General features: G+C 28.7%; 4 protein-coding genes across 7 annotated transcripts; 2 read left to right on the top strand and 2 right to left on the bottom strand.

Moving 5' to 3' along the window:
• Positions 1-175: 175 nt before the first annotated feature.
• Positions 176-8,786, bottom strand: LOC124925208 (cytosolic endo-beta-N-acetylglucosaminidase 1). Its single transcript, XM_047465179.1, has 19 exons — positions 8,269-8,786; positions 7,422-7,559; positions 7,205-7,314; positions 7,012-7,123; positions 6,825-6,932; positions 6,613-6,725; positions 6,453-6,534; positions 6,291-6,371; positions 6,164-6,213; positions 5,938-6,082; positions 5,148-5,865; positions 1,704-2,082; positions 1,411-1,494; positions 1,272-1,332; positions 1,083-1,170; positions 718-779; positions 575-640; positions 423-486; positions 176-332 (listed from the first exon to the last, which is right to left on the bottom strand). Exons 1-19 carry the CDS (start codon positions 8,752-8,754, stop codon positions 283-285), a joined length of 2,997 nt encoding a protein of 998 aa, XP_047321135.1. The 5' UTR covers positions 8,755-8,786; the 3' UTR covers positions 176-282.
• A 2,106-nt stretch (positions 8,787-10,892) lies between these two features.
• LOC124927890 lies at positions 10,893-14,506 on the top strand. 3 transcript variants are annotated; one of them, XM_047468387.1, is made up of 12 exons: positions 10,893-11,151; positions 11,434-11,479; positions 11,693-11,746; positions 11,849-11,912; positions 12,129-12,185; positions 12,264-12,370; positions 12,440-12,478; positions 12,558-12,646; positions 12,717-12,795; positions 12,891-12,938; positions 13,021-13,115; positions 13,683-14,506. In XM_047468387.1, the coding sequence occupies exons 1-11, from the start codon at positions 10,958-10,960 to the stop codon at positions 13,099-13,101; spliced, it is 858 nt and encodes a 285-aa protein (XP_047324343.1). In that variant the 5' UTR covers positions 10,893-10,957; the 3' UTR covers positions 13,102-13,115; positions 13,683-14,506. The 3 variants fall into 3 exon arrangements, with proteins under 3 accessions (XP_047324343.1, XP_047324342.1, XP_047324344.1); XM_047468386.1 differs by lacking the exon at positions 13,683-14,506 and having other exon boundaries at positions 13,021-13,246; XM_047468388.1 differs by lacking the exon at positions 13,683-14,506 and having other exon boundaries at positions 10,985-11,151; positions 11,662-11,746; positions 13,021-13,246.
• LOC124927891 (abscisic acid receptor PYL4-like) lies at positions 13,553-14,319 on the bottom strand. The gene has a single exon (XM_047468389.1). It carries the CDS (start codon positions 14,272-14,274, stop codon positions 13,639-13,641), a length of 636 nt encoding a protein of 211 aa, XP_047324345.1. The 5' UTR covers positions 14,275-14,319; the 3' UTR covers positions 13,553-13,638.
• Positions 14,507-24,618: 10,112 nt separating the features above from the next.
• Positions 24,619-26,464, top strand: LOC124927448 (helicase-like transcription factor CHR28). Of its 2 annotated transcripts, none has more exons than XM_047467854.1 (4): positions 24,619-24,762; positions 25,214-25,696; positions 25,793-26,002; positions 26,115-26,464. In XM_047467854.1, the coding sequence occupies exons 3-4, from the start codon at positions 25,802-25,804 to the stop codon at positions 26,223-26,225; spliced, it is 312 nt and encodes a 103-aa protein (XP_047323810.1). In that variant the 5' UTR covers positions 24,619-24,762; positions 25,214-25,696; positions 25,793-25,801; the 3' UTR covers positions 26,226-26,464. The 2 variants fall into 2 exon arrangements, with proteins under 2 accessions (XP_047323810.1, XP_047323811.1); XM_047467855.1 differs by lacking the exon at positions 24,619-24,762 and adding an exon at positions 25,014-25,110.
• The last annotated feature ends 38 nt before the right edge of the window (positions 26,465-26,502 follow it).

Raw genomic sequence — 26,502 nt, 5'->3', positions numbered from 1 at the left:
CGTTTGAACTGTATTCTGATTCATAATGATATGAATGAACCCGAATGGTAAATCATTCAAAGGAAGTGTTGAAAGTTGAAATCTAATTGGTAAGATAAAGTTGAAATCATTATTGGTTATGACAGTATAAGCTATTGGAAATGCATTTGGATTGAACTAAAGTTTGAAAACATAACAAAAACTGTCTCCCGTCCCCATCATATACAAATAAAAAAGAAGAGGTTTTTGCACTAGTACAGAACAAAACACATAGATTTAGTAAGGAAAAAATTGGGTTCACAATCACACCACAACCTCCTCCTCTAGTAGCATCTGATCGAAGTGCCAAACGCCTAAAAAGATTCAATGGGTTAGTAATTATAATGATCACACAAGTTTGTGTGTGTTTCAAAGTTCAAATAGAGAGATTGATAGATAGATACCGTGTCCTTTTCCAACTCTTCTAAGCTGCGCAACATATTCCGCTATTTTCTTAATCGATTCCACCTAAAACACACCACAACCATACAATTATAGAGAAATAGTGTCATTTTCCAATCTTGTAAGCTTTTCAATTTGGAAGCTTTTGCTTTACCTGCTCTTCCAGGAATTCAGTTTCAACAAATTCAGTTAACTGAACATCGTTGTTTTTCTTAGCAACCTGTATTGTATCGTAATCATTCCGGATTAAGCTCATAATATTTAATCATTGATTAATGGGCAAGAAAAGGCTCTTACAGCATGCAAGTTTAGAAGCTTTTCATTTGTTAACTTCTCTAGAGATAGTGCAAGCTCCATAGCTGAAACCACAGATAGCTCAATTCCAAAATAATCTCATCTCATCTTGATTGAGAAATAAATCTATATAAACCACAATACACTTTAATCTAGCTCGTGATCCAAAAAAATAATGTTGACACATTTTCAAATAGTTATAAAAATTGTGACAAAATACTAGTTTTCAAATAAGTTTCAGAGCAATCATAAATTCTTATCACAGAACAAATACAATTAAAGCAAATAAGAAATCAATTCAAGATGAACATATTCCAAACATCCAATCTCAGTGTTCTTCCAAGAAAGTAATATAGGGAGCCACCTACCGTACAATGCATCTCCTTTCTCAGCATGATCAAACTCCGATAAGGGCATCAAAATGGATAGTAGCTTCACTTTCCCTCCACGTTTGTTCTATACTCAGCCCCATAAAAACATTAGAATTTCAAAATACCTAAACCAAAATCAAGCAATACAGCAAAGATGATCATTGAGACATATATATTTCCAAAAACCTGATATTCCATGAACCTTTCAGCATGGTGTCTTTCCTCTTCACTGGATTCTTTACAGAACCTGCTTATGAATCCAATATACATGAAAAACTGTACGTTGAACAATGAATCTCAGAATCGAAAGGGACTGATTGGTTACCTGGCAAGACCCTTGAGTGCGATGTTGTCTCGATCAAAGTATGCAAACATGGCGTGATATACATAAGAAACATTGTACTCAACACTGTCGTTACCACCACCATCAAGAAATTTATAACAAATGTTAGATTAATGCCTATTCTTTCATAGTTCGTAGACATGCATATATATATAGTACAAAATTCTTTGTATATTAATTAATAATATGATTTGGAGAAAAACTATGGATTACAACATTACATGACGAAGACACAAATTCGATCATATACGATTAGAAGAATAGGAGTGACATACTTGATCTGCTCGTTAATTGCGGCTTCAGAATCCGCAAGAAACTTATGTCGAGCAAGAGAGTCCTGAGGAACAGTAGGAACAAGCATAAGTTCCTTCTTCACCTCTTCAAAAGGTTCGAAGACGACGCCGGAAATAGGTCGATTTCCAGATCCAAATCCTCCTCCTCCTCCTCCCTTGCTGGCGCAAACTAGGAAAACGTTTTCTCTCTTATAAAAAGAGATTCCATGATGAGTAGCGGCCGGCGCCAGAGAGTTAACAGATGCAGATGAAACGTTCAGAGGAGAGAACGCAGGAGCACCTCTGAGATTGAAAAGCATCGTCGTCATGGACTGAACTGAACTGGAGAAGCTCTTCAAAGAAGAAGAAGAAGGAGGAGTAACTGACAGGTATATAAATGGAGAAGAAGCAATTAGTCTCACTTTAATAATAATAATAATAATAAGATGTGTCCTTTAGATCTTATAACACGTGGGCGGTCAAGATTAAGAGGTGGTAGAATGCGCGTGTCATGCCCGTGGCGTTTCTGTATTATTTTAATTTTTACCCCTACATTGGCAGATCGGCTGACGTGGAGCGGTTATATTATTTTATCATTTGAATTATATTCAAAAGCATTCAAATAAAAAATGATCAAACTAATTTTGGCATACAAAAGAAAAAAAGAAAAAGTGTACGTAATTGAAATTAAATCATGTAACCTTCGTATGCAGTATGCACATGGGAGATCGGGTCGGATAAGTTCAACCCGAATCATCTGTGAAGAAAAAAAAAATTAGTTGTGGTATTGCCGTATTGGAGACTGGACACGAACTCTAATCTCATAAGATCAACTAATATAAGCCCAAATAAATCTGTGGGCTAGTGGTCTCCATCCAAAAATAATTAATAAAGCCCACTATCTATCAATAGGCAATTAATTTTGTTATTTATAAAGTTTAATCATTTATAAATAAGGAAATAATGTAATCTATTCAGTGAAAACAATTATAGATATCAGATATTTGTTAAAATGAAATATAAATATATATATATGTCTAGGAATAGGAATGCAACTATATATCTTAGAATAAAAAGTAATAAAAATATATAATAGATTAAATAAAATGTCATAATCAATACAAGGACATTTGATCTAATATGTTAACGGGTTTTAATTCGTGTCACGGAAAAACAATGTATATAGATTTTCTATTGTTTAGGTTGAAAATAATGACATATATAATTGAACTCATGCACATATATCTATTTAAATGTTTGACTTATGATCTAGCTACTTAGTTACATGTATTTCTCTTCTTTTCTTTCCTTTCTTTTTTAAATGCATCAATAATTATATTAAACTATAGGGTCATAAGTGTTGAAAAAATATATAATAATAATAGCCCTCTTTTCCCTTGCAAGTAAGTATATATAAATATGGTATTGTCATTCATTCATTCATTCATTAGCTAGTTTCTGATCTCCTATGGGTGGAAAGGGGAAGAGTCCTCCTTGTGCTTCATGCAAGCTTCTCCGGCGAGGGTGTGTAAAAGACTGCATTTTTGCTCCATACTTTCCTTCCCTTCATCCCCACAAGTTTGCTTTAGTCCACAGGGTCTTTGGCGCCAGCAACGTAGCCAAAATGCTTCAGGTTTAATCAATTTTTTTTATTATTTTATTTTAAGGTTAGATGACGCTTAATTTCTTAGCAAGAATAGAAACCGTGAACTTTGATATATTAAGAACAACTCTTATTATTTGAACAACTTTAATGAGTTTTAAGCCCTAATCTTTATTACAAAAATGTTTCAAATCTCATCCTAACAACATCATTCGTGCACACAGATAGTATAAATAATTGCTTCTACTAAAAACATAAACCCTCAAGTCCCAAACAAATATATATTTTAGGTGGATGAATTGACATATTTTAGTTATTTACACTTATCTTTAGTCCACATATATATTTGGAAATAAGTCAATCAACACTACTAAAGTAACGATGATAAGAAGTCATAAAGTAGGAAATTAATTAATGATATAGTAATTAATTAATTTACAGTATTTGATACACAAATTTCAATAAGTCAAACTAATTAGTTAGCTCCTCGAGGAGGAGAAAGTAAGCAATTTTATAGTAATATTAATTGTATAATAATAATAATAATAATAATAATAGGAGGTAGAGGAAGAGAAAAGATGGGATGCGGTGAACAGTATGGTATACGAAGCAGAGGCAAGAATTAGGGATCCAGTGTATGGCTGCGTGGGGGCGATCTCCTGCTTGCAGAACCAGGTCTCCCATCTCAAGATGCAGCTTGCCCTCGCCCAGGCTCAGGCCCAGATGATCTTGTCCGTCCATATCGATCATATGCACCAACATTCATCTATTATTAATAATATTGCTACTGATCATCAGATGTTCATCATCAACTCTCCTCCTCATTACTAATTATATATAAAAAAAAACATATTATTATTTATGTTTAATTTGAAGTTCGCTACATAGTTTTTTCTTGCACTTTTTAGGTCAAATCATCAATTAGCTAAGTTAGATATATTTATATTTATAAAACTACAATTTTACCAATATATTAGAAATTCACGTGGAAAGCAGTGAGTGACTATTAAAATTATAAAATAGATATATAGACTCCTTTTTAGACTTGAGTTTCTATATATATTTAATTAATACTTAAATCAAATAATTGACTCTTCTTTTAAAATAATTTGAACAGACAAACAAGAGGCAACAATTTATTGAGCTCACAAGATTCCTAATCACAAAGACATTAATAATTACTATCATCATCAATCATTTCATTCTATGTTTCTATATGAATCAATTCGATCTCATTTATTTTAAATAGAGAGTTAAATAATTATTCACATATACTAAACCAAGCCTAATCAAACTTTATTTTATTTTCTTTCTATCTTACCTATTTTCGTCATTATCATTCAATTCATAAAAAAAACATAAAAATAAATTCATTTCTCAAAAGAACCCAAAATTAGAGGTGTTCATCGGTTCGATTTATTCGAATTAAATTGCACCAACCGAGAATTGAACCCGGGTCTATACCATGACAAAGTATTATTCTTCCACTAGACGACTAATGCTTTTGTTACTTATTTTTATTATTAAATCTTTAGTTCAAAATATTCTAATTTGATCTTTTTAATTTTTTATTTTAAACTAAGTTTGGAAAAATAAATAATAAAAATTTGAATTCGGTTTTCGGTTTGGTTTCGAGTTGAAACCCAAACTCGAAAACCAATTCGAAAATCGTATTTGAATTTGAATTGGTTTGAAATTCGATTCAAAAACCGAAAATAGAATTCGAATTCGGTTTATTCAAATTCTGTAAATTCGAATTCAGTCGGATATTAGGTTCAGACCAAATATTGAACACCCCTACCCAAAATATTCTCGACCAAGTTTCTATATGTCACGAATGACTTAGTTACTCCTTACTCGAATCTCAAAAGATGGAGAATCGTCTATCTTTTGACAACTCCCATCCATTCCACAAGCTTGAACAATAAATTTGACAACACGGGTACCCGAAGGGACTGAGAGACCAGACACATAGTATGCTCCAATTTCCGCCAGCCCGACATACTCAACCACCGCCTCCTCTTCATTTTGTCGTTTCTCCACATAAATATTGTACTTACTCATCATCATAAGAACATCATTATTATTATTCCCTTCTTTCAAACTCCATTTCAACTTCACACTCAATTCCTTCCACTCTTCACCCCATTCAATACATTCACCCTCCACAAGCCAACAATCAGGTCCTGGAAAACCCGAGTTCTCATCCGTCGTCGTTGTCGTTGTTGTTTTGATCGCAATGTGACCAAGAGAGGCATCGAACTTAGATTGAACACTATTACCGGGTCTTGAATCATAACAGACTGCATGGATTCCCGTTAAAGTGGACGACCATGCAAATTGAGGAAGAATAATACTCTCTTGTATAAACCAATCTGGGGATGCTTCCGATGAATACACTCTACGAGGCATGATCACTTTATCGAATCTGCTCGAAAACTTCTCCATGTTAATCAAATTGCTGCCCCGAGAAACAAGAAGCAATGATATAGTTTCTTCGTTTTCCATTGACAAGTCGAAGGATAGACCTATAGAAGATGTAGACTTCCCATTTGATTTCGTCTGCATTTGATTGGACAATGGATTATTTGAAATTGATCTCAAATAAAGGCCAGATTTTTAAATACTACTTACAGAATATGAAACATGTATAGGTGAATCCCCCAAAGCAATCTTTCCATGGAAGAGCCTTGCTCTGAAATACCCATTGTCTTCTTCTTCATCAAAGGTTCCTCTGAATCTTACATTCCCACCTCCACTATAGGAATCTCCATTGAAACTATTTTCAAAAAATTACACTTCTAGTTAATTATTAACTCCATCAATAAATAATAATCAAGATAAAACAGGTTCAACTCACTCCATAATTACTTCAAATTTGCTATTCTCTTCAGGAAACTCGAGTAAAGGCTGTAATCACAAATTAGAAAAAGAATTATTAACCAAATCAATTACAGAAATAATAAAGCCTGCCATTATATATGAACCTGAAAGCTTTGGGAAGAAATGTTGTTCCAAGGATGAGTTAAAACATTTGTTCCATCTACTGCATAATGGTAACCGTGACCCTGAGAGTGATTAAGGAGGCCAGAGGTTATATTAATTCATTTTTTTTTAGAAAAAAAGAACATAAATCCAAGTTTTTTCACCTGGTCAAAATTCGAGTAGAATGGAAGTGTTTGAGGATAGTTTTGCAACACACCCCAAGACGACTCAACGAGAGACCACCAACTGCCCAAAAAAAATCAATCATCAAACCGATAGACTTGGAAAAGAAAAACAAACAAAAATGATGCAGGTTTTAGTTACCGGTTTTGAGCAGTCTGAAAGTCAGGAGGTTGGTTGGTTTCGTAGACCCAACCGGGAGCAAATATTGCAGCCGAGACATTGCTTTCCTTTAGTACATCAAGCGCAACATTTGTCTAGACGAAAACAAAAATAAGATATCGCTACAAGTATAAGACATTCATAAATAACAAGACATAAAGAGTTAAAGAAAGATTTGCATAAAATAATATTACATTCCATTGACCCCCACCAAAAGTTCCTCTTCCAAAGACATCAATGCCCATATAAACATCAAACCTCCTTTCTTCAGCCACAACACCTGAAAGTTTTGGATAATCTTCCTGCCCACCACAAAATCCAAGTTCAACCAACAGCTAGACCAAGAACAGATAAACAAGACACAAAAGAAAGACTCTGTACCTTCCAAGTATAGTTAACAAAAATCCCATCGCATAGATCGAAGAAAGGTTTGTTCTTTTTGTTAAGTTGATCTTGCCAGCTTAGATCACCATCCACGGTAACACTGTCATACCTTTTATAATGATAGAACGTCAAGACATATATCGAAGAACAATTTCAATTCTTAAAATCATGATCAAATGAACTTAATTACCATATGACTTGAGAACCTTGCATCGATGAATGCATAGTCTCAGCTAAATGACCAACGAATTCTTTCAAAAATGGAATCTTTTCAGCTTCCAATCCCACCTCCATGTTTATCTATATATGCAGAAAGTAATAGTATATAGTTGTAATAGTCATCAATATCAAAATTCACAACATAAATAAATACTTTTAAATCTACTTGCTTAAAAATGGAGACTTACTAGCCACCCATCAAATCCCAGGGAAACCGCGAGTTCAGTCAACCGATCAGCATACATATGTGCAGATTCTTTAGTCGAGAAAAGTTCTTTGGCGATGATTTTACCTTCGTCCCATTCTAAAATGAAAGTTCCTAGTACCTTAAGTAGCCCAATTAATCATGATTAGAATCAATACACAAACACAATCTCACTTGAAAATAGTTGAAATTGAAAAAGAAAACTTATGATTGTCTTTTAGAAAATAATCTAAATTATACTTGGAATTTTAGTTTCATTTGTATAAATTTTCAATGATGATTCATACTATTTTATGAATATTAAATATTAAATTATTAATAAGATTATTTTAAAAATTATTGTAAATTTATTTGCATCTTATAAATATAATCCAGATTATAAAATGTGACAAGTTAGCACAATAAATGTAAGAGATTATGAGATAAACCATAATAACTATAAAAGAAATAAAATAATATATGTTTTTTCTTGTCAATGCTACAAAATATTATTGATATATAATAAAATAAAAGTAATGTTTTTTTTTAATTTTCTAAATTCAATAAAAAAATAAAATATGTATAAATATAAAAATAAACAAATACAACAAAAGTTGCAATAATTTTCCACTATAAAATTTGTCATCGTCATTCTCATTCTCATTATTATTATCCTATGATATATTTGAATTATGATTTATTTCAATCTTTCAATAATAAATGATTGAAGCCATTCACTCAAATATTATTAATTTACTATTCTATTTATAGTGTTTTAAATTATCAAATATTTTTTTTATCCAATTTAAGAAAATAAATAAATAAAATAGGTTTAAAAAGGGTACACACACCTTAACACCATGTTTATGAGCGGCGTTAGTCCAGCAAGGAGGAGGAAGAGTGACCAAATTATGAGAGAAATAGACGAAAATATCCATCAAATACCACTGCCAAATCGCATATGCATCCGCATTCTCTCCTCCTTGAATCCATTTATCGTCTAGATATCCTCCCGCCATATCGTGACAAACCAGGATTCTCGGTCGGTCGGCCAACTCCACCGACGCCGCCGGGAGAGCCACCGATGTCCGATTGAACGGGAAATGAAACGAATTGAAGTACGAGCGCGATGCCAGGTCGTCTAGGGTTTTAATTGGATACGATATTGGAGCGGATGGTTTGGATGGATCGAACTGTGGAGGATCTGAATCTGATGGAGAATCGGTTACGGCGGCCATTGGTGAAGAAGGGATGAGATTGATGTAGATAGAGCGAAGGAGATTGCGAATTGTAACTAGGGTTTCTCGTTTTATATAGGAGCGGAATGGAATCTGCATAGAATTGGATTGATTGATTAATTGATTTGAAGATTACATTATTATTATTATTATTATTGAAGAAGAAGCTAGCTGATGAGCCTCTCTAGTCAAAGATGATAATGGTAAATTAATCCCTAAACTTTCTTTAGATTTAGTTTTTTCTCGTCAATTTATGCAAATCCACATGGTTTTTTCCTCCATTTGGGGGTATTAGCTGACATTTCTGTACTGCTGTTTCAAAAGTCGTATGACACCACTTTCATAATTTTATATATATTTAACTTAATCATGATCAGTGTTTTTTTTTTCTTCAGAGAATTACAGGAGAACTAACCGCTTGACGCACATTTTTTTAAACAGATTTTTATCAACGTATTAAGTTGAAATGAATGATATGATTTTCGGTTCTTATTTATTGGTTTATAATTGTTGCGATCTAGTATAGTGTTAATGCTTAGACTAATTGATAAGTTAAGTGCTTAGATTTGAACAAAATCTTATTTATTTATTGTTGTAAACTAGCATGATCTCACCATAAATACCCTGTGTAAAATGGGCTGTATAGACTAAGTTTTAATTAATTAATTATTTTTATCATACAGTTATAACTTATACTAAATATGAAAGAAAGAAAATAGAAAAGGATGAGTGAAAAGGATGAGTGGAAAGGGGAAGAGAAAGAGAAAAAATTGAAAGTTACTTTTAATTATTTATTTTAAATACACCATGTTGTTTAAAGTATATCATATTGTCATAATTTCATTTGAATTTAAAATTTTAAAAGTGGAAATAAATGGAATTTTAAAATAACATATCCTATGATCTTGATCGATATTTGATGTACTTTTATATATACATATATTTAAATTAAACTAAAAGAAGCTCAAGATAAGATGAGTATTGACTTTTAGAATAAGAAGTTTATTTATTGGAATAATCTTATTTTGATAATTTTTTTCGTAATAAATTTTAAAAAATTGATTATTTTTTTTAAATAAATAATTTTAAAATAGTAATATATAATTATAAAATAAAATAAAAATATTTAATATTTTAATTAATAAATTAAATAATATAATTATATAAAAATAATAATATTCAAATAAGATTTTGAATATTAAAAAATAGTAATGGTGTATACTTCTGAAAATTTATTGTCTCATTTTATTTTCTTTTACTTGAATTATATAACTCTTTATTTATTTTTGTTTAGTTTACTTCAACACATAGAAAAATAATACTCTCAATAAAAGACATTAAATAATTATTTTATTCCTAATTTATAAGGAGATAATTCTAATTCAACATTTTTAAGTAATGCAGGTATTTCTTTTTCTTTAAAAGGTTACTTTCTAATGTATATATTTTCTTAATTTATAGGTATTCCTTCATATTATTAACATAAATATCTGACTTTTTAGAAACAAATTAATCTATAACTATTTTTTTAAACTCCCAATCAATATTATTTTTTAAATATATATATATTATACTGCAACCCCTGTGACAAAATTAACTCTAATATATATGCTTAAACCAATTGGTTTCTTTTTTAGACATTAGTTTTTTTCTACAAATTAGAGCCGAACCCTACTCCCTAATCAGACCATTTATCATTTACAACAAATATGAAAAATAAAATAAAAAATAGAGAAGAAAGACAACAAAATGATAGAAAGTTCATAGAAGTTTACTAAATAAAAAGAAGGCCATATTGATTTGAACTTATATTTTTTATTCAATAAAATTTATTGTTTCCATTTAGAACCAAGGTTAGTATCGCTTTAGTTTTCTACCATAAAAAAAAAATAGAATTATTTTATTTGAATTTGAATACTTGTAGCTTGTTTTATGTTGGGTCATATGAATTTTTTATTGTTTAAAAAAAATAGATTATTAGACTATTTAATTTTTTAAATTATTATAATATTATCTTTATATTAAATTTCATAAAAATAAAAAAGTTTGTGTATATGTTGCTTTAAAAACATTGTACAAGAGTTATTAGTCTTCTTCAATTTAATTGATTTATTTATAAAATATCATGCTGAAACTAAGATTATATATTTAAATGAGAAAAATTAACATAAAAATACAAAAGTTGGTGTATTTTAATGTACATGATAATGATATTTCTATTCCCATTAATTAATTAATATGTGAAACCAACGAGATCCAGTTCTTCTTCTTCTCTAGCAGAGCTGCCGTGGTTTTGATTGAAATGAAACCCGCCGCCGGCGAATATCGGAGATGGGCTTTTTGTCTCGCATTAGCCGTTTACGTCCTGAACCGACTCAGCTTGAACTCGGCGTTCGGTCAATGCGAACTCGGTTTCACCGACAGAAATAACCTCTATAACTACACGCTAGCTTCTCCAATCCCTAACTTTCCTCATGGCGTCCTCAGTGAAGATGGGTACTGTACCATTAATTACCATATATCGCCCTTCCATTTTTGCTTCTTTTTTAGATCCAATCACCAAATTACTTATAAATTGCATGTTTCAATCATCGAATATTTTGATACAGACTCTCATATTTGCTGTTTGCATCAAAATAATCCTGAATTCGTCTTTGACTTTGAATTGATTTCCATGTTAAATGCTTATTATAGTTGAATCATAATAGTCAGTATTATTAGAATGGATGCTTACCCTGAAATGCAGCTAGCTGGCTAAAACACTAGCTATAATTTCAGGTTCTACAGGGTTTCAGGAGCAAATGGGTCTATACTTTGGTTTCAGGTTACATTTCTTTCATTAATATGCACTCCCAGTCTTCATTTTGCTCCCTTAGATCAGTATATGTAATAAATTGATTCTTATTGGATTGTGTTGAATAGCTAGCTAGCTAGCTGGGGGAGTTGTGTGAGTGTTTAATAATAAGAATTTCACTGTTCTGTCTTGGATTTCCTATGTTACTTCAGGCTCATTGTGTTCTTCGTTTCTATGGACCAGCTTTGCGATTCAATGATTTTCAACCACGACCAACCCCGGTGTTTTGGCTGCCTGGTTTGTTTCCTGATTATGTTTCCATTTGTAAACTAGGCACATAGGAAACAAAACATATTAAGGAATGAAACCCCATTGTTTTATTTCCCCTTGTTCATTCAGGATTGCGGAGGACCATCACATTGTGGTATGGCTTGTAGTGCCCTTGTGGTTAACAAGATTGAAGGTGTAACTTTTGATGTTGAAATCTTATCGTTATCTATTTATTATGTTTCTTAAATTCTTGTGAGGCATCAATAATACAAATGCCTGTCAGACTTTGTTTGGTCTTGGTTTAGAGTATAGACATTATTTGTATTATTATTATTAGAAAAAGTAGCGAAAAGATTGTTCATCTCTATATATGTAACTTAATGGTTTTATATGGTTTTGCTTCTTTTAGGTTATCCCGTATGTTCTTCCATTGGTTATATCTCGAGCATGACTATTGATGTTGTTGGTAAGATTTCTTTTCATTATTTGGTGAAAAATATGTCATTTCCCTCCTTTTCCTTTCTGATATGAACTTATTGAATAGACAAAAAGAACCCCCACACTGGTGTCTCCATTAGAATGTCGAATATTGGTTCTCAGCTCAATTGCTCACTCACAGTGTCTGTGTTATGTGATCTCGATGGACTTCAGGTGAGCCTTTAGTCGTATTCATCTTTTTTTTAAAACTTGATCAAGACTCTTCCTTGATTATTTTTGCAGGGACCTGATAGATTGGAGACAGTTGGAACTTGTGGTTATGTGAGTGACCTAAAAATCCTGCACCATTATGACTATTCTTGAAATTCAGTATCTGAAGATCCTTTTATATTTCTGATAGGTTACATCTTTAAGACATCCATCTGGTTGTGCGAAGATAATATCAATTAAAGGAAATGGATTTGGCTGGTTTGGTTCCTTAATGATCATGTAAGTTAATTTAATTCTTAATCTGCTTTACCTGCCACATTTTTGCTAATTAAGTTTAAAATATTTTCAGAATTGTATGCGTATTTGGAGCTTATTTACTGGCAGGTATTGTTTATCGATCCTACTTCCTCAGGATTCGCGGTATAAATGTAAGTATGTACGCCTTTATTATTTTGTTACTTCGCATTTCCTTTACATTCTCTGAAACATTAGATCATGTTGGTTTTGTTGCGGCCTGTTTCAGGTTATACCAAACTTGGAATTTTGGGGCAGTTTGCCGCATAGAATTCAGGTAAACTGTGTTTGATTAATGATATGATCAAATATGTTTAGTCTTCTTGAACTGAAGTTCCTTTTTTTCATTATTTGGGTAGGGTTTGTTTACATATGTCCTACAGAAATATCGAGGGCACACTGAGAGTTACACAAGCTCTTATTCTCCCGTCGACTTCTGAAACAACATCTCGAGGTACTCTTTCGCGAGGGTTTGATTTTTTTTTTTTTTTTTTTGAGATTATCACGTATATATTCAAATTCATTTGTTCTTTGTTGTGGCGGCAAATTCAAATCAAATAGACTCATTGAGTTGTTGTTTTAGACGATCGGGGATCTTCTTCCCCTACTAATTTTCTACATTATATTAACAAATAAAGAATGAAAAAAATGGTAAAACATGAAATAATGGGTTAAAAGGAACCAAAAATAATGAAATTTGATGTTTGTGGTTGGGAGTGTTTTGCCGACAGAATTATGTGTGTAAATTGGCTTTGAATGTATAGATATATAAAGATGTTGAATAGTATTAATTTGATATGCTATCAAACGGGTCATACACATTTGCAATTAAGTTGACCAAAGGTCAAATAAATAAACACAAATTAATATCAAAACAGACAAGATTTGATAGGTTTTACAATAATAAAAATGTATAATTTAAATTACAAATTAGTAAAATTACACCCCAAAAAGGAAAAATTAAAAGAAACGAGTTTTCATGGGTGTTGTTTATTTGTGATGGAGTTTTCTGCGTTTCTAGCGAGCGATTGGAGATTACAGCGGACAATGGTATCGGCGAACATCTTGGTTTCCTCTTTAGAATTGCCTTGGGGCACATCAACAACGTAGGATTCAACGACGACCGTGGCCGAGCCACCGGAGCATTCATGAAGAGAGGTGACGGAGCGGTAGTTATTGAGACGGTGGACCCCACCGACGACGGAGAAACTGATGACATGGCGTTCGTTGTCGAGGATCTCGAGTCGTTCGGTGCTGGAAGCTGCGGGGAGTCCGGAAACGACGTGGACTTCGCGGAGGGTTCCGATGTCGCCGTGGCCGTGGATGAGATGGCAGCTTTTGAGGAAGTTTTTGTAGGCTTGTGGGTTGTCAAATCTACTGACTAGGGACCAGACGGCGTCGATTGGGGCGGCGATTGTTTGGACTAGGATGGACCAACAGTGGTTCATGGGGTGGTCGAGTTGTAGTAAGGGATGGTATGGGATTGCTTCATCTGGGACGTCGTCGTCGGTTTGTTGTTGTTGTTGTTGTTGTTGTTGAGTACATGATCTGATCATAAACTTTGGTGCGGAGGAATCGTTGATGATTCGATTGAGCTGGAGTGAAGCAGTCATAATATTGGTTCTGGATTTGAGGATTGAGAATGGAAATAATATATATAAATGAATCTGGTTTGGAGTGGTTGGATGGTCTTATCAAGCAAAAAGGCAAGAGGGCTTACGGCGGACATGCAAGTGGGAGTTAATTTGGATCTTAATTTCTTTATTCAACTTGCAGACTCTCTTTCTTTTGGACAGAATGAGTCTAATCCATTGCCCTTTATAATAATATATATATATTAATTAATCTCTTCCACTTTCACACACTGTAATAAGGAAACATTACTTAGAAAGTTCTTATTTAAAGGGACAAGTTGAATTCTCATTTAAAATCTTTTAAATTAAATAAAAAATAAAAAATAAAAAAATTAAAATATTTTTTATTTTAAAAACATTTATTTATTTATTTTATTATTGTATATTCATATATTTTTAGAAGCCTTTCTTCTTTTCTGTTATTGAGTATTTTTAAACAATTAAAAAAAATCATATCACATCTCATTTATTTTTGTCATACTCATATAATTGCAAAAGATTTTATGATCTCAAATTAATGATTTTGTGTCTTCACAAGTCACAACCACATCATTTAAATATATATATAACTAATTAAGTTTTATGTTTATAATCAAGCTGTTAAGCTAATTGTTTGATATTGAATTATTTGAGTTTTTTGTTTGGAAATTAAGAAATATATTATCTAATGAAAAAGTGATTTGTTTTTATGGTTATTTGAGTTAATTATTAATATTTTATACTTAAAACTTATAAAAATAAATAAAAGTATTTTAATAAGTGATTCAATAATTTAATATGTGGATAATGTGATAAATTCTTTTTTTTTTTAATGAAAAAGACTGAAAAAATAACAATCAAACGCAGCTCTAAAACTTTAACCTATTTGAAAATATTTGTTAAGGTTGAATCTTATTCTAAGTTTGTTATAAATTTATATTTAATTATATTATTTTATTTTAAGTTCATATTTAAAAGAGATATTTGACAAAAATACAATAGTTTTTACAAAATTTATAGACATCTTATCATTTAAATTAATACTTGAATTCAGCTATAACTTTAAAAAGATTTTAAATGTGAATATCCATAATCCATTCTAATATTACAAGTGTAATTGTTAGTAATATAAGCTTACTCTGTTTGATTTAAAATAAATTTAAACATCATTTTATTTATTTGGTTATAATCAATTAATTTATTAATTAAAATACTAAAATATTTATTATTATATATAAATACCTTTTATTTTATTTTAAAACTAACTTACTCAAAATTACCCACCATCAATATTTTTTTTTTAAATAAAGTAAGATTTATTTAAATAACCTCAAACTCAACTGAATCTAAGGGTCTGTTTTTTTTTATTGATTTTAGATTTGTAGCTTTATTTTATAGAATTGTTGAGGCTACTATCTTAAGAATTTTTTGATGTAATTTATAAGTTATTCATTTGTAATTATTTTGGATGGAAACAATTTTTTTATTTATTTAAATTGATAAATAAATAATAATAATAAAAGCAGTTTGTAGCTTTCATGAAAATTGAATATTCCACAATCCACCATTTCTATTTTATTATTTAATTACCATCAAACAGGCACATGCGAGGATAAGAATATCTATTAGACATGTCATATACATTTAGGTAATCTCAATTTATTATTTTTTATTGTTTTTAAATTATCATAAATGATAGTACTAGCTCGTACTTTAGTACAAACATTATTATTATTTTTATATTCTACCATTAATTTAAAGAAGTTGATAAAAAGACAAATAAAATGAAAAACATTTTTTTAAAAAAGAAATTTAGTTTCAAACATTAACTCAAATTTGTTCTAAACCAAAATTCATCTTAAACTGATGAATAAAAAAAAATCACCCACAGATTTATTTATTTTGGTTCATGAACTAGCTAACTAACTCACTCTCTATATATAAATTAAAAAGATGTTCATCCAAGTCTTATTTTTCACATAATCAATAACAAGTTGAAGTAAATTAATTTCTTTTCTCCAATTAACCTAATTAATTACTAGTTTCCACTTTAATTTGTCCTTTTATTCAATTTTATATTCTCACCCACTTAACCAAATTGGTCTATAATTTATATTTTTCTCCTTTAATTAATCAATGGTTGGGACACTCTTCACATGATGTCCATGGGAAAAAGAACTATCAACTTGAATATAACCCCTATAAATTTATGAATAAGTTTGAATAACCTTTTTCTTTGATTTTTTTAATTGTCAACTTGATAATAAAGGTTAATTATGACAGTAATTATAAATAAAATAAGAAATTAATTGAACTTAGTAACAATAATGACGATTATTTAATATAAAATTGTGAAAGTTAATTAAAAATAACAGACATTTTTTTTGGTTTGATATAAAAGTTTTCGAATGTGATTTTTGTTATTTTATTTTCAAAATTATATTTTATATATATTTTGAAAAGAATATACATTTGGTAAATTGTTGACTAAGATTCGATGATCCATGCACTGTATTTAGCACAGGAGACATTCGTTCACCCATCAATTAATAAATTAATTAATAAGCTACTAGACATTCAAGATATATATATATAGGACAAGTCTCGTATATTTAATATTGGAAATATAATATATATTTCCTAGTTGATTATATATATTTTTTTTTATTTGTTAAGCATGCAAGTATTTCTCATGAATTGAATATTCTAACATAAATTATTTTTATGTAAAAATAAATTACAATGGATTTGTACGTAAGCTTTTATAAGTTAGAATACTATTTGAATAGTCTTCACATTTTATAAGGTTTTTTAAATATAATTGTCATAACATTGTTATGAAATTGTATTGAATGTTATATAATGGTATAAAGAATTACATAGATTATGAATAATACATTATCACAATATAATAATATTGTGATAATATTTTACAAATATATTATTTTATATTTCAACATCTCTGCAATGTGAAAGACTTGAACAATTTGAGGTTGAAGACGTTATGAAATATTTTTGTTAGTTTTTCGAGCCTGATAAATTCGTTAGTGTTAAAATATATTCATCCAATAAATGTTGACAGTGTTGATTAATAAATTAACGAATAAAATAAAATCTCACGGGCATTGAATGCTAGGTGAAATAACAACTGAAAATGAATTTTGAAATTATCGTAAGTATTAAAATACGTTTAAGAATGGATGACAGTGTAATGACTAAATAAATCATCTAGAATCACGTGAACATTGAATATTGGGTGAAACAACAATTGAAAAGAATTATGATGTTACGCGTGAGTGTTGAGATTCATCAAACAACAAGATGACACCAACAAAGAAGCATGTATATATAATTATATTAAGACCAATAAAAATACGGGTATTAACTAATAGAGTAAAACAAGAATTGGAAAAAAAATCAAAGATATTGTTTTTTAGATAACAATTAAATATTAAAAGCAAGAAATAATGAGTTTTTTATATGCTTATTACAAATAAGGTGGATTCTTAAATAGTTAACATTATTGTTAATTGGACATCAATAATGATTTAAAACCTAATTTGTTTAAAAAGTGGCTTTGGCTATTGATAGAGTCACAATTAAATTTTGTAGTGCTCAACATATCATATGACAAATTCTCCAATTTTTATAGTTTGTTTTTGATGAAAAGAATTAGTAATTAAGTCGTACTTTTCTTTTTGAGAAAATGTATAGTGTAAGACTTGAATAGTTTGTTTGAAAATTTAACTACATCAATGAATATCATTTTATAGTTTGATACATCTAATTCTTTGAATAAGACAACTTCAAAACCCCACTGTACGTAATTGGTCAAATGAAGACAACTCACAATTGAATTTAAAGATAACAATGAGACTAATAACGCAATGAATGCATTTATCATGTCCAGTTTATTCTATCAATTATTTTTTATTATCAATCTTATCTTATTCGGTTTCGAAAAATATCTACTGAATATCTTTTATATCATTAAATCTTTTATCAATCAAACTCTAAACAAACAATTTAAAAAATAAAATGTTAATTTGTTCCCAATTTTTCTAAACTGGATATGTTTATATATATATATATATATATATATATATATATTATTTCTGTTAACACCCAAGATTGCATACGCAGTATAATGTCTTATTTAATCAGCCATTTATTTTCAAATCTTAATGGTTCATGACATGCTCTCACCATCAATCGATTTTTCATCAAAAATTGATTGGTGATCTGAACAACCCAATAGAATGACCATTTGAAATATATTAGAAATTGATTCACTAATTAGAAATCTATCGATACGGGAATGAATGTGATCATCATTGTCATTACATCTCATAAAGATGAATTGACCACCTTCTAAAGTCAAGTCAATAAGTTTAAGGTCTTCAATTGACTCTAAGAACTCACGCATTAGGTTACTAGGCCTATTGGCCAATTTTCTTTCAAACACTAATCTAACTTCGTTCATGTTACCCACAAAAATAATTGGGATGTCCTAGAGACTAACACCGTCATTCATTTCATTAAAGAACTTTGTTTTAAATTGTGAAGGAACCAACCCATAGATAGTAGAAATTACCCATTAAAAATTATTCTCCCAATTTTTTAATTGAACATTAACCGAGTATATACCAAACTAATATCCATTTTCTTATACATTTCTTCATTCAATGCCACAAGAATTCCACTCGACTCCCCTATATAATGAAGTCTCTCAACCACATAATCGCCAATTACATAGATTTCAAACGATTCACTGATCAATATTCTTCTGAATTTAAGTCTCACTAAAACAATATATGTCGCAACAAATTATTCACATTACTATATTAATGACACCTCTCTTCACATTATCATTTATCTCATAAACATTCCACGCAATAATCTTTCCAATTATTGATAAAATTTAGTCCCAATAACCATTATTGGGCTTCGAGAGACATTTTTCTACTTGTATATAATTATGCGGTAGATCATTTAGTTTCTTCAATTGAAAATGTTGATAATTTTTCGATGAAAAATGGCTTCTGTGGAATCTCGTGCACATTGGGCCATGCCTTATTCTTTAATTCGATGACCTCTTTCCACTCGCCGTAATATTATGTGTCGAAAATTCTACTTAAATATTCTCGTTGACATTATAATCTGATTAATAAATTATCGATTTCTTATTAGACACATCAGAAATGAAAACGGATAATTCAAAAATATTAATCTCATAATTTTTAAATTGTAATCATAAAATATTACAATAATCTATAAACTATATATGTTTCGTAGTCTGAGCAAAGAAGGTTAAATAGATATTATCTTCGTTTATTATTTTTATTATTATATATATATTTTTATGAAATGATTAAAAAAAAAAATCATGAGTGAGGGAGAATCACTGTTTGATAATGAGACATTGAGGCTCATATACTAAGAGCAAGGTGACTTCGCATATAAAAATAAGAGAGATATGAGAAGAAATCTCAATGTTTTCTGTTTGATGTTTGTTTTTTAAATACAAGAATAGTTAAACAAAAAAACTTAATTTGATATGATTTATAAAAAAAAACTACTTTTTAAGTATATATTATTTAAATAATTTAATTTTGTTTAATTATAAAATATTTAAATAGAAAATAAATTAATATTTTATTAATTAATATAATGATTTAATTGATTTTTATATTATTAATACATAATAATAAAATAAATAAATTAATAACAAAATATATTTTGTTTTATATCAGCTTTTAAAATAAAATATAATGATTTTGATTATTAAATTACCAATTTTATTAATTAAAATATTTTATTTTTATTTTTTATATTTACTTTTAAATAATAAGTAATTAAAAATTCAAATAACTTATATTTCATTAAAAAAAGTTATATTTTAAAAAAGAAAATCTCACCAAATATATTTTTTATTTACCTACTTTTAACTTTAACTTTACCTATATCTTTACTTTTTAATTTTAGATAATAAAAAAATCACATACATTAAAATTAAATTTTTTAATTAATAAAAATAAATCATAATATAAATTTAAAAATCAATTTCCAACTTATTATATCATAATATATATCATATTAATACATAACTTATTATATTATATCTAACTAAACTATATTTTTCAATTTTTTCAATTTAATTATTTCTTTTAATTTTAATAAATATAATGATGTTAAATATATTAGAAATACTAAGAAAAAATCATTAATATTTCTAATAATAATTAATATTATATATATATTATGTTATTTATTTAAAATAAATATTTTTTATTTACTTAATTTTAAATATTAATAAATTATTTAAATTAAAAACGTTTTCAAATAAATTATATGAATATATTAATTTTTATTAATATACAATTTTAAATAAATAAATAAAATATTTATTAAAAAAATGAATTTTTAAAAATCATTAAAATTAAAAACTTTATAATTAATAAAATATTAAAATTATTATTATTATTTTTTTTAATTTTGTAAGTATATCTTTTTATATACCATTTTTTAAAAGAGAAAAAAAAAAATAAGAAGTATATATGTTTAAGTTTATTTTTTATTATTAAAATAATAATTTTATACAAATAATTAATTTAATATAAATATATAATTATTTAATGATTAAATAAAATTATATAAAATTAAAAAGATAAATTTAATAATAATAATAATATATAATAGAAAAGGCATGGGGAATGAATAATTGTTTTTTAAAAATTGGTAATATTGAAAAATACTTTAAATTATAAATTTAATCAAATTAATTTAAATTGAAATTATACATGTTTTTCAGAAATATTAATATTTTAATTTAAATAATTTTTTAATATTATTTAAAATTTAAAAATAAATTATTAAAAATTATAATTATTTGAAATAAAAAATTTGAAATTTGTAAATTAAGTTGTGAGTTATATATTATTAATAATTTATATATAATTATTTTTAAAAATTAAAGTCAATAATATATTACAAAATTATATATTTAAATGTATAGATAATATATATATAATATTAATTATTAAATATTATTATTATATAAAAATTAAATAAATTGAGTTAAATCAAGAATTAAAATAAGCCTCATATGTTAAATAATAAACTGAATATAAGTTAAATCAAACTAATATAAATAAATTTATAAATATTTATTTATTTGTTTATTAACACTTTATTTTATATAGAACATTTAAAAAAAAAGAATTAGAGTTGTCTCTTACAAGTTATTTAAATAAAATTTATTTAAAAATATTGATTTAGTGTGATTTTGAGAATTTGAATTTTGATAAGTAAAAATATTTAGAAAATATTAATATATAAAAAATTAGATTAAAAAGATAATGATAAAATATATATATTTTTATAAAAATTATTTTAACTAATAAATTGAGTTAGGATTAATTAACAATTAAATTTATGGCAGGTAATTAACTTAAAAGTCTAATTATAAAATTGAAATATCATCAATGTCATTGCTTGGAAAAATGTGAGGAGAGAAGAGATATTATTTTATTTATTTTTTTATTTGTCACCTCATTTCTTCTTCTAAGTTCCAACTTTAAATAATTCACACATTATTTATAAAAATCCAGTAACAAAAAAAAGGCCCAAGAATCATCCATAAATTAATTGGAAATATAAATAATCTAAGATTATAATCAAGCATATATTAGGTTTAAAAAAAAATATCTTTAATCTCTCCTTTAGCTTATAAGTTCATAACCTATAATAGTTTTTTCTTTTAAAATCATTTTTTTTTTTAATTACAAAACACTTTATACCTAACTAGTTAATTTGAATCAACATATTATTCTTTACAAAGTTTTAATTGGACTGATAAATGGGAGTCAATAAGTTTTTTTTTTTATTTTTTTTATTTTTAGAACGCTGGGTTCTGCCACTCCCGTGGAATACAACTAATCCCTGGGTTAAACACATAGCCCGCAAACACACTTAACAATTTAACCAGAACTTGCCGCTTCATTGGTTCGAACCCAGGACCTCATGGAGGCCTGGGGAATATCCACCTCTTGTTGTCTGCTAGGCTGGAAGAGGGGATTGAAGCCAATAAGTTTAATTAAACAATAAAGATATACATAATATATATATATATATATATATATATATATATATATATATATATATATATATATTCTATTAAAATTTAGTCAAAATTACTTATATATATATATCATAAAAATATTGATTTAGTCCCTAAATTTTTAAAAACATTCAGATTTAACTGTATCCAAAAGTAAATTAATAATTAATATTTTTTTGTTCAGCCAAAAATAATAATAAAAACTTATAAAAGGTAGTTCCAAGTATAACTTACAATCATTAAATCAAAACTATGAAAATAATATTAAGCAAAAAAAAATCAATTAAGAAAGTGTAGTTTGATAACAATTTTTCTTTCTCATGAAAAATTACTAAATTGAGAACTAACAAGTTTTGTAGATGCTTATTTCAATTAATATGGATTCTTAAATAGTTAACATTATGGTTAATTTTACATCAAGAATGATTTACAACCTAATTTGTTTAGAAATAGAGGTTTTGCGTGTTACTATTTTTTTCTTCTTCTATTGATGATGGAGTAATCTAGAGGGAATTTATGACAAATTCTCCAATTTTATAATTTGTTTATTCCATAAATATAATTAGTAAGATGTATTTTTTTATAAAAAATAATGTATAGTGTAGGACTTGAATAGTTTGTTTGAAAATTTAAATACATATCTTATCATTTATACCTTGCTACTTAATGATTCATACTTTTAATTCATTATATTAGACAACTTCAAACCCACTATAATCATCAATGAAAAATAAAACAAAAAAAAAATATATATATATATATATATATATAAAATGATGCTTAATTTTTAAAATAAAAAAATATATATAAAATGATGTTTAATTTTTAAAATATTCGGATTGCTGAGTTGAGAGCTGTATTTAATTTGGATTTATATATGTGAGAGTAATTAGATACTTGAGTCGAATTGTGGGTTGACCCGTCCATAAACTTAAAACGGTTAAAAATAAAAGCAAAAAAGCTATAGGTATGTTTCGAATTTGCAACATAGCAAAACAAGTACAACTCTTTAACCAACTATGTCAACAACACTTTATATTTTAAATTTAACACCAATTTTGATGAACCAATTTTGATGAACGCGGGACATTTTAAGAATATAAATTCAACTTTTTAACTATATAATCTGTATATATATAATAATGCTTAATTTTTAAGTGTCCGGATTGTCGAGTCGAAAACTGTGGTTAATTTAGATATATATATGTGAGAGTAAATGAATATTTAGGTCGGATTGTGAATTGATTCGCCCATAAACTTAAAATTAAAAATGTTATATGTATATTTCGAATTTGCAACCTACCAAAACAAGTACAACTCTTTAACCAAGTGTGGTTGTGACGTGGTTTGTCGAAAGATAATAGGTCGGTATCAATTGAAAGTAGTTAAAAAAATATGAATCAAATATTTAATTGACAAAGTAAGGTCACGCTGTTAAATATTAAAAAATATGAATCAAATATTTGATTGAGAAAGTGAAAGTGTAAGGTCACGAGACGAGATGTTTATTCGGAAAAAACATGTGATGAAATATGTGTGAAGATAAGTTGTTTTACCGAAATGAATAAAATGTGAAATAAGAGCGTTTCATTTTTTATTTTAATATATTATTTGTGATATATTAAGAATTTTTAACTTGGATTAAATATTATTATTATTTTTTATTAAATATATTTTATTTATAGTTGAAGAAATGATATTGGACGGGAGTAGCCGAGTAGGAGTGCATTTATCACCTATGTCTGATTTTATTTGTGAATATCTTTTACTATTATTCATGTGGTTCATTTAGAAAAATCTGGTTATACATGTTATATTATTAAATCTTTAACAATAATATTTTATCTAAATGTTTTTTTTAGAGAATTGGTGAATAAAATTTGTTGAGCACAATCAACCTCTAAACTGGGACAATAAAATATAAGATTTAATATTTTTGTTAATAGTATTTTTGAAAAAAGTGTTATAATAATAAATTTAAGAAAAGAAGAAGAAAAATACTATTATAATTGAAATAATTGAAAAGGAAATTTGATAATATAACCCTAAAAAAAAGGAAAATTTGATATTTAACCTCCATAATAAAGTTTTTGTTTTTTAACCTTTTTTTTTAATTTTTTCCAATTTTACCCTTAATAACCTTTTTACTTTTTTTTTTTTTTTTCTTCTTATTTTTTTTTCTTTTTTTTTTTTTCTTTTCTTTTCTTTCCTTTTCCTCTTCCCCGCTTTCCCTTTCCCCCGACCGAGTTACACTTCCCCTTCTTCTTCTCCCAAGCCGGGATCCGCTGCGCACGACAACACTCGACTCCCCCTCGAGCCCAAGCCCCAGCCGGACGATCGCCAACCCCGGCGACGCTGAGCTTCCTCAGGTTTTTCACATTCTATTCTTCCTTTCTCGTTCTATTCCTAAATGCCGAACAAACCTGAATGTTTAGTTAGGGTTCACCTGAACAAACCTGAATGCTTAAAACCTGATTACTTTTAGAGTTTTAGTGGCGTGTGGCGTGTGGCGTGTGGCGTGTGGCGTGTGGCGTGTGGCGTGTGGCGTGGGGTGGGCGTGGGGGGTGGGCGTTGGGCGTGGGGGGTTGGCGTGGGCGTGGGGCGTGGGCGTGGGGGGTGGGCGTTGGGCGTGGGTAGGCGTGGGAGTTGAGCGTGGGGAGTGGTTTTGAGTGTACAAGCATTTTGAGAAGTCTTTGGCTATCTGTCCTTTATGCATTGTGAGAATTTGTTGATTATCATTGCTTTCTTATTTAAGAGTGATAATAATTTCAATTTTTTCCCTCTCCCTAAAACTATGTTTGCCTTATGATTATTTTATAGGATCCACCTGAGGATGCGGTTGTAACAGTATGCGGGCATATATTTTGCTATCAGTGTGTTTCAGAATATTTAACTGGAGATGACAACACATGTCCTGCCCCTAGATGCAAAAAGCAACTTAGTACCCACAGAGTATTCTCCAAAGCTACCTTAATTAATTGTATTTCAGAAAAAACTGAGAGATTCTGTGGACAAATCCCATTTTCGAGAGACATCTAATGTCATGAAGAACGATTTCACTTCAGCTAAAATAAAGGTTGTTCTCGACATTCTTCAATCACGTCATAAGACAGAGCCTTCTGAAATGATTGATGATCCGAAGATCCAATACCTGGGTAGTTCTTCTTCTGATGCTGGAAGACCAATAAAGACAATAATTTTCTCTCAGTGGACAAGCATGTTGGATTTGGTTGGCCATGCACTGGACCAGTCTGATATAGAATTCAGGAGGCTTTATGGGAGGTTTCAAGAGATAGGGCTGAGGTTTCTGAACAATTTTCAATAATTTTCTTACCAATCAATATTTTGATGTCTGTGAAATAGATATTCAATCGTATGCATTCAATTGTTACATTGTAGATAACGGTAATGGTGATGTCACTAAAGGCTGGAAACCTTGGGTTGAATATGATGTCTGCTTGTCAAGTTATCCTTTTGGATTTGTGGTGGAATCCAGCTACAGAAGACCAGGCAATTGAAAGAGCTCATAGAATTGGACAGACGCTGCCAGTTACAGTATTTCGCCTAACTATTAAAGACACGGTTGAAGATCGGATTTTGACTCTCCAGGTAACTTCTTATATGTGCTTTCTTAACCCATCATATTTGAGATTTTTGCCTATTTGGGATTGTTTTGGTTTGGAAGTTCAAATAATTTGCTTCTTAACCTATTATTTCACAGGACGAGAAGAGGAAAATGGTTGCATCTGCCTTTGGTGAAGATCAAGTTGGTGCATCTGCAACTCGGCTAACAGTGGAAGATCTCAATTACATTTTCCTTGGCAGAACGTAATATTATTCAACTGTCTTCACTTATCATATTTTGAATGTGTTATTTTGGCAGAAAAAAAGAAGTCGAAAGCACATTAGTCATGTTGTCTTGAAAGTTAATTATAATGGCTACACTTGATGCTTAGAATTGTTTTTTAGTCCCCATCAAATGCACCTTAAAAGATGTATATAGCAAGGTAGTCATGTTTAAGTTATTATTTTTTTCTTGTTGCTCAATATACATAGTTCAAACTTATATTATTTTACTCGTATGCCAATTTCCTTATTGAATGGGAAAA

This window comes from Impatiens glandulifera, chromosome 2 (assembly GCF_907164915.1).
Source record: "Impatiens glandulifera chromosome 2, dImpGla2.1, whole genome shotgun sequence".
NCBI classification, from domain to species: Eukaryota; Viridiplantae; Streptophyta; class Magnoliopsida; order Ericales; family Balsaminaceae; genus Impatiens; species Impatiens glandulifera.
This window is presented reverse-complemented; position numbering and strand designations above follow the sequence as displayed.